This window comes from Gracilinanus agilis, unplaced genomic scaffold (genome assembly GCF_016433145.1).
Source record: "Gracilinanus agilis isolate LMUSP501 unplaced genomic scaffold, AgileGrace unplaced_scaffold12661, whole genome shotgun sequence".
Taxonomy (NCBI): domain Eukaryota; kingdom Metazoa; phylum Chordata; class Mammalia; order Didelphimorphia; family Didelphidae; genus Gracilinanus; species Gracilinanus agilis.
In genome coordinates this window covers 1-9,102 of record NW_025343211.1, presented here as the reverse complement: position 1 = coordinate 9,102, position 9,102 = coordinate 1, and the positions used below count along the sequence as shown (strand labels likewise).

General features: G+C 41.1%; 1 protein-coding gene across 1 annotated transcript; it reads right to left on the bottom strand.

Moving 5' to 3' along the window:
* Positions 1 to 217: 217 nt before the first annotated feature.
* Positions 218 to 3,547, bottom strand: LDLRAD3 (low density lipoprotein receptor class A domain containing 3; the record flags this gene model as incomplete). The annotated part of the gene is made up of 2 exons (XM_044683083.1): positions 218 to 479; positions 3,202 to 3,547. Coding segments are annotated over 2 exons (608 nt in total), but the record flags the coding sequence as incomplete, so codon positions are not given.
* Positions 3,548 to 9,102: the final 5,555 nt, after the last annotated feature.

The following is a 9,102-nucleotide window of genomic DNA, read 5'->3' as shown; positions in this document are numbered from 1 at the left end:
GGAAATAGAGCAAGAATGACCTAATGAATGGTAAAACACAAATCTTATCAACTGGGATTCCTGGAAAAATGCCCCATTTTCCTCCCCCCCCAAGTCCCCCTGACCCATCCCCTTGTGATATCCTAAAGATCAAGGCCAACCACAAGCACAAGGATAGCAAAATGGTAACAAGCCACAGCAGATTAACCCATATGGATTTCTGAAAAAGCCTGGATTTTTAGAGGTCCTCCATCATGCCTGAGTTGAGCAGCGAGTCACTTGGCTCTGGTGTTCTCTCCGGAGATGGGTGAGGGTGGTTGGTCGAGCTGCTGCCGTCTTGGGGCTGACTGCTAGAGATGCTGAGGAAGCCTCTGTCTGCTGCTGGGCTGCAGCTTGCCGCGCTCCCGGCTCGAGAGCGGTAGGGGGGCAGCTCAGTTTGGCTCAAGGAATCACCTTCTGAAGAGTAAGGGGGAGGAGGGAGGTCGAACCACGGAGGTCTGCTGTAAGGGAGAGAAGAGGAGAAAAAAGGGAGGAAGGGGTGGGAAAAAGAATAAATCAGAGGCTGTGGAGTTTTCAAGGAGAAACAGAGGACCCTTTCCTAGTTTCTTTCAAGACTCAGCTCAAATGCTACCTTCTGAAGAGGTCTTCTCAGCCCCCTCAATCACTTGAGCCTTTTCCTCTAAGGACATCTTCCTTCTACTCCAAAGACAGCTTGTTTATCTAGTTATTGAGCCGCTCCCCAGTAGACTGTAAGCTCCCTGAGGGCAGTGGCTGTTTTTTGCTGATCTTTATCTTCCCAGCATGCCTGACACAGAGTAATACTTGTCAGTGATCTTTCCTTATGGAAAAGATGATTCCAAGGATCAGTTTGCTTCGGTGCTCTGAAACAATAAGACAGAGCAACGAGAGGATATTCCATCCTGCCTCCTTATGGTTTTTCAGGCAGTGCCAAAACCACATCCTCAGAATGATATCATTCAACAGGGATATGGCCTCCCCCATTAAACTTGGGCTCTCAGAGCAGAATTCCCTCATTGTGAAATGGAGAACCGGCAGAGCAGCAACATCAATAACAACAGGGCTGGAATCTAGGTGATGGGACCGAGGACTGGCAGCTGGAGAGTTCTGGGCTCTTGTCACAGGGCCACCGTTATGGAATACATAGGGCAGGGATGATGGCACTGCTGCCTGGGAAGGGAGCCGAGTCCCAGGCTCTATCCTTGCCAAGAGTGGTATGCCGTGTGATCTAAATAAAAGACCCAATGCCTCTGTTTCGAGTCATTCTTTATTTTTAAAAACCCTTATCTTCATTTTAGAATCAATACTGTGTTTTGGTTCTAAGGCAGAAGAGCAGTAAGGGCTAGGCAATGGGGGTTAAGTGACTTGCCCAGGGTCACACAGCCAAGAAGGGTCTGAGGCTAGATTTGAACCTAGGACTTCCCGTCTCCAGGCCTCATTCTCATTTCACTGAGAACCACCTAACTGCTCCCTGTTTCTAGTCATTATTAATAGAGGGAATCACTCTTTATTAATTTAATAAAGATTTATTTTTGTTTTTTTTTTTTGTTTTTTTTTTTAACCCTTAATTTCGGTGTATTGTCTCATAGGTGGAAGAGTGGTAAGGGTGGGCAATGGGGGTCAAGTGACTTGCCCAGGGTCACACAGCTGGGAAGTGGCTGAGGCCGGGTTTGAACCCAGGACCTCCTGTCTCTAGGCCTGACTCTCACTCCACTGAGCTACCCAGCTGCCCCCTTAATAAAGATTTAATAAAAATAAAATAATAAATAAAATAAAAATGTAATTAAAAAATAAAGAAATAATTAATTAATAATAAATAAAAAAATTCCTCTACTCCAAGGAGATCTTTGATGGAAGCTTGCAGAGATACTGCAATATGACGGCTATTGAAGTCTGGGCTCGGAGAGAACAGAATAATGGGTAGAGCATGTAGGATCATGGATTTAGAGTTGGGAAGGACCTTAGAAGTCATCTAGTTCAACTATCTCATTTTCTAGATGAGGCAGTTGAAGACTAGAGAGGATAAGTGATTTGCCTGGGGTCCCATAAGTAGTGATAGTAGACTTCTGGTCCACTTCTGGTCACCCAAATAGGTTACTTAGTTTGTCTGGGGCAAGACTTCCTGATCTTTCAAATGAAGTAGTTGGATTAGATGATATCTAAGATCTCTTCTGGCTCTTCATCTTTTGATCATATGAAGTCTTCCTTCTACTTATTATCTGTGTGACCTTGGGCAAGTCATATAACTTTGAGCCTTTTGCTTCCACATCGATAAATTGGGCAATTGGGCAAACTAATATCTGAGGTCCCTTCTAGTTCTAATTTAGGATTCCAGACACATAGAATCATAGTTCCATCAGTGGAAAGGACCTTTGAGGTCATTTCTTATATTCTAATCCCCCTGTATGCCACATAAGGAAATTGAGATGAACCCTGATCAAACTGAAGATTGAGTTTAATTTAGTTAAACTGAAATGAACCTATATGGACTTTTAAAACAATGACTAGATTTTTACAGGTTCCCCCATCATGCCTGACTCTGTGACATTAACCCTTATTAAATTATTATCATTATGTTAAATGAATTGAGATTAAGTAACTTGCAGGTCACAAAGGCAGTAAGTGAGAGATCCTAGTTCTGAATCAGGTCCTTCGCCTCCAAATCCAATGGTCATTTCTTTGTGGCATTTAGGTGTTTCTTTATCAAAAATTTGAGAGAGTTGGCCTTGCTGACCACCAGCGTCCCTTCCATTTAAATCCTATTAATATGGACTGATTTCATATCTTTGCAGCATTTACTGAAAAATTAATTTGTTCTCATATTGCCTGAGGTCACAAAGATGGAGGCAATATGAATCATGAATGGAGTGCTAGGCTTGGAAGAACAAGATCCCAATCCTACCTTACTCTTGCAAGCACAGGGACATGGGACAACTTCTCTGCCTCTTGGGGTTCCCATTTGTATAATGGGAATGGTTAGGATTAGACTCAATGGTCCTTAAGGTCTCCTTCACACTTCATGTTACTTGGGAGTTAGATGGCTTAAGTGTCCCGGGTAAGTGCCCTACCAGATGGAGAAACAGACAAAGAAATGGCCAATGGCTTTTCCTATACCAATGACATCTCAGGTTTAAACAAAAAAATAAGAGTCGGGACTCAGTTTTGAGCATCATTAGGTTCACTGGGTTTTTCTGAAGTGCCTACCTTTGGTCCAGCACAGCTTCTGAGTAAGAGGGAGGAGACTCCAAGTCCAAGGAATTGTGGTAGACTTGATTGGACACATACTGGATGCCATTGTTGACATTGTAGGTGACGCTGCAGCGATGGGGGTGATCAAGAACTACCAGGCGGGACAGGAGCACGGGATGCTGCAGCCTGTGCACAGGCAGCGTCATTAGGTTGTTTCGTTTCCGCTGGTGATGCAGCACCAGGGCAAGGAGGGCCACCACCAGTACAAAGATGACGGAGCTGCCAATGATGGCGTAGGTGATGCTGGGATAGTACAGCAGCTGGTTCTCTGGTGTCGCATAGGTCTGCCCACTACCTGTCTCTGCCACATGGAAAGAGGAACCAGGAGAAAAGGAAAAGAACCATTAATCATCTGTGGTAAGATCACTTCCCATGGCAGCAACTGTGTTAAATATGGCTAAACCAGTGTCAGCACAGGGCTCAAAGCCCTTTCTTTATTCACTGGGGTACGTGGTCTCCCTGCAAAGCATTCCACAGAGGGCTTGGGGATGAAAAAGCCTGGCTCTTCCTTCTCCAGTCCTGTTCTAGTTCCAGATCCCAGCACTTTCACAGAATTACAGGGGGGATGGGAGGAATCGAGGGTTTATTAAATGCCTACTTTACAATTTGATACTAGGTAAGCCATTTCAGTTCTTGTGGCCTCAGTTTCCTCATTTATAAAATGGGGATGTTATAGATATTGAAAACTCCTCTTCTCATGTCTGCAGAGGCATGCTGTGGGAAGTTCTTCATGACACTGGTCAACCAGCTGTTCTAAGGAAGGGCAATGGGTCTACTATATACCTACTATGTGGAAGAAATAAAAATAGCAACCATGTATATCAGTAGTGTCAAAATCCAATAGAAAATGAGGCCATAAAACTGTACATAAAGATCCTTGCAGGCCATATATTGACTTAGAAAACTACAAATTGATATTTATGTTTTATTGTATGTTTATTTATTTTGTTAAATATTTCCCAGTTACAATTTAATCTGTTTCAGTACGTACTTCAGTAGTGTAGTGGGCCAAATATTTCATATCCCTGATGGATATAGGGCTTTAAGATTGCAAAGCACTTTACATATACTAAAAATCTCACATATATATTAAAAATTAAAAAAAACCCAATTAGAGAAAAATTTTTAACATTTTTTTAAACCCTCATCTTCTGTCTTGGAATCAATATTGTGTATTGGTTTCAAGGTAGAAGAGTAGCAAGGGCTAGGCAATAGGGGTTAAGTGACTTGCCCAGGGTCACACAGCTGGGAAGTGTCTGAGGCCAGATTTGAACCTAGGATCTCCCATCTCTAGGCCTGGCTCTCAATCCACTAAGCTACCCAGCTGCCCCCTTAACATTTGTTTTTTTTTAATTTTTGAGTTTCTAAATTCTTTCTCTCCCTCTTACTGAGAAGACAAGCAAGATGATATAGGTTATGCATGTTCAGTTACTCAAAACATATTTCCATATTAGTCATGTTGTAAAAGAAAATACAGGCCCACCTCCCCAACACAAAAAAATAAAGAAAGTAAAAAATAGTATCCTTCAATCTGTATTCAAACTCTGTCAGCACTTTCTCTGGAGGTGGACAGCATTTTTCATCACAAGTCCTTCAGAATTGTCTTGGATCTTTTTATTACTGAGAATAGCTAAGTCATTCACAGTTGATGATTGTACAATATTGCTGCTCCTGTGTAAAGTGTTCTGGTTCTGTTCTCTTTTAATTAGATCTATTTTTGCTCTTGCTTTGACTGAGATCATGATTGTTACTCCTGCTTTTTTTACTTCAGCTGAAGCAAAATAGATTCTGCTCCAGCCTTTTACCTTTACATTATATGTATCTCTCTGCTTCATGTGCTTCTTATAAACAACATATTGTAGGATTCTGGTTTTTAATTCACTCTGCTGTTTGCTTCTGTTTTATGGGTGAGTTTATGCCTTTCACATTTACACTTATGATTCTAATTGTATATGTCCCTCCATTCTATTTTCCCCTTGTATTCTCTCTCTCTTTCTCTTTTCTTCACTTCTCTTCTCTCTCTCTTTCTCCTCCTTTCCTCTCCTCTCCTGTCCCCCCACCTCTCTTTACCCTGTCCTTCCACATAAGTATTTTGCTTCTGACAACCACCAACTTCCCACAATCCACTGCCCTTTCTATTAGAGAATCTTCTCTCTTTTCTTATTCTCTTTCCCTCCTACTTCTCTGTAGGGTAAGGTAGAGTTCTATACCCAACTGAGTGTATATGTTATTCCCTCTTTGAGCCAATGCTAATTAGAGTAAGGTTCAAGCATTGCCTACCCACCCCCCACCCCATCTTCCCTTCCAATGTAAAATCTCTTTTGTGTCCCTTTTATGTGAGATGTTACCTCATTCTACTTCTCCCTTCTCCACTTCTTGCAATGCATACCTTTTTTTACCTCTTAAATTTTTTTTGGATATCATCCCATCATAGCCAACTATCACTTCTACCCACTGCCTATATATACTATTTTTTAACTTAATTTTTTTCAGTTACGTGTAGAAACAATTGTTATCTGACATTTTCTGATTTAGATTTTCTCTTTCTCTTCTCTCCCTGAGGCTGTAAATAGTTTTATATATATAGTTTATATTCCTGCCTATGTATACTTTTTCTAACTGGTCTAATAAAGATAAAGTTCTTGTGGGATACAAGTATCATCTTCCCACATGGGAATATAAACAGTTTAACTTTATTGAATACCTTACACTTTCTCTTTCCAGTGTACCATTTTATGCTTCTCTTGAGTCTTATATTTGAAAATCAAATTTTCTGCTGAGCTCTAGTCTTTTCATATTGAATACTTGAAAGTTTTCTATTTCATTAAATATCCATTTTTCCCCTTGAAGGATTACACTTAGTTTTTCTGGGTAGGTGATTCCTAGCTCCTTTGCCTTCCAGAATATCACATTCTAACTTCTCTAGTTCTTAAATGTAGAAGCTGCTAAATCCCGTGTTATCCTGGATGTGGCTCCATGACATTTTGCTTGTTTCCTTCTGACTGTTTGAAGTATTTTTGAATTTGGCTATACTATTCCAGGGAGTTTTCATTTTGGTATCTCTTTTAGGGGGGTGATAAGAGGAGTCTTTCAGGTCCTATTTTATTCTCCATTTCTAGGATATCAAGGCAGGTTTTTCTTGATAATTTCTAGAAAGAGGATGTTTAGGATTTTTTTTATCATGACCTTAAGGTAGTTCAATAATTCATTTAAAAAACCCTTTCCCTCTGCTTTAAAATTGATACTAAGTATAAGTTCTAAGTCAGGAGAGGGGCAAGGGCTTGCAATGAGTATTAAGTGACTTGCCCTGGGTCCCACAGCTAGGAAGTATCTGGGCCAAATTTGAACTCAGGGCCTTCCATCTCCAGACCTGCATTTCTATCCACTGAGCCACTTAGCTGCCCTGTAATTCTTAAATCATTTCTCTTGGATTTATTTTGGGATAGTTCACATTTTCTTCTATCTTTTTTTCATTCTTTTGTTTCATTGTTTCCTGATGTCTCATGGAGTCATTAGCTTCTATTTACCGAATTCTAATTTTAAAGGGATTATTTTTTTCAGTGAGCTTTTGTACCTCTGCTCCCACCTGACCAATTCTACTTTTTAGGAAGTTGTTTTCTTCAGTGAATTTTGTACATTTTCCCCATTTTTCTGCTTCCTTTATCAAGTTGTTGACTCTTTTTTCATGACTATCTTGTATCACTCTTATTTATTTTCCCAATTTTACCTATATACCTCTTATTTGATTTTCAAAATCCATTTTTAGATCTTCTAGGAACTTTTTTTGGATCTGAGACCAATTCACATTTGCTTTGCCTAGATTCTTTCTTTTTGCTTATTTTTCTAGTTAATTTATTGACTTTGAACTTTATATTAAAGTTATGCTCTGTTTCTAGGGTAGAGGGGGCACTGTCCCCAGCTTTGGGTTTTTCATAACACTCTCTTCAGAGCTAGTTCTGGGGACCTATAAGTTTTTAATTCTTTCAAGGTGGTATGATCTAAGGAGAGGTGTGGTCATTGCTCTTTTGACCTATGCTCAGATATGTAGATGACCATGGCACTCTTTTCCATGCTGGAACTGTGACCAGGGTCCCCATTCCACTGAAGCACCCTGCTCTGGATTGCTAGTATTTCTTTTCACCCTGGGATCATTACCTGTACCTCTGTATGGGCAATCCAACAGAGTCCTGCACCAAGTACCAGTAGTTGTTCTGTAATCTGACCAGTTGTTCTGCCCCCTTACTTTCTGTGGGCTGAGAATTCTATAAGTCACTGCTGTTGATTCGGTTTTCCCCAAGGTTGCTGGCTTGCTGGGCAGGGCTTTGCTGATGACTTACCCAGGCACTGCTTGCATGGGACTGAACTCCAAACTCACCCCAGTGAGACAAACCCTTTCTATTGGCCCTCTACTCACCCCTATATTTTTGTTGGCTGTCTCTCAGAATTAATTTTGATGCATTATTTTAGTTATTAAATTTTTTTTTAAACCCTTACCTTCTGTCTTGGAGTCAATACTGTGCATTGGCTCCAAGGCAGAAGAGAGGTAAGGGCTAGGCAATGGGGGTCAAGTGACTTGCCTACTGTCACATAGCTGGGATGTGTCTGAGGCCAGATTTAAACCTAGGACCTCTCATCTCTAGGCCTGGCTCTCAATCTACTGACCCACCCAGTTGCCCCCTTGATGCATTATTTTTTTTAAACCCTTAACTTCTGTGTATTGACTTATAGGTGGAATATTGGTAAGGGTACTTGATGCATTATTTTAAAGTTGTATGGAGGGGAATTTTGGAGAGCTCAGGTGAATTCTTGCCTTTCTTCCATCATCTTGGCTTTGCCTTATTACACACGTATTCTCAACTGATTCTCATAAAAGCCCTAGGAAGAAGGGGTAGCTAGGTGGCTCAATGTTGCTAAAGATCCAGGCCAAGGGTTAGGAGGTCCTGGGTTCAAATCTGGCCTTAGATACTTCCTAGCTGTTTTACCAGGGCAACACACTTACCCCCAATTGCCTAGTCCTTACAACCCTTCTGTCTTGGAACCAATACTTGGTATCAAATCAGAAGGTAAGGATTAAAAAAAAACAACTAAGATAGTTGCTTTTATTACCCCCATATTACAGATGGGGAAACTGGGGCTAAGAGACTTGCCTAGAATCACACAGTTAGCTGAAGTTAGATTTGAATTCATCCTCTCAGTTTTAGGTCCCACACTTTTCTGCTGCACCATCTAGCATCTTGTAGGAAGTACACTCTGGAGACAAAGACCTTAGGGGGAAAAAAACCAAACCAAACCATAGCTCCTGCCCTCAAAGAATTTATATTTTACTTGGATCTTCCTTCACACACGTACTAAGTAGCAGGGGCAGGATTCCAACCAGGTCTCTGACTCTAAATTCAGGTGGGCCTTAAGCCAACCCAAAGGAAGAATGACACACTCTTTCCAAAGGTTATTGATCCTCTAACTCATCTCCCCTCTACACTCAAATGTGGTCAGATGAAGATAAAGAAGTATCTCCCCAACTACTCTCACTATTTCCTTGCTATATTTCTGAAACGGAATCTGATGAGGGCCCAGTGAAACTCAGGTGTTTGGAACCCATTTAACATCTCATCTACAAGACCGAGGAGCTACAAGGAGAGAAGAATTGCTGAGCAGTTAGGTATGTATGGGGGAAAAAAATCTGTCTTGGATTTTCTTGTAGATGTTAGCTGCCAATCAACCCTTGGGAAGAATGGGCAGAGCGCCATCTTTGATAAGCTCTTCTCCTGGGGACATCCTAAATGATGAAAAGATGGATGTGAACCTGTGAATCAATCTCTCTCTCTCTCTCTCTCTCTCTCTCTCTCTCTCTCTCTC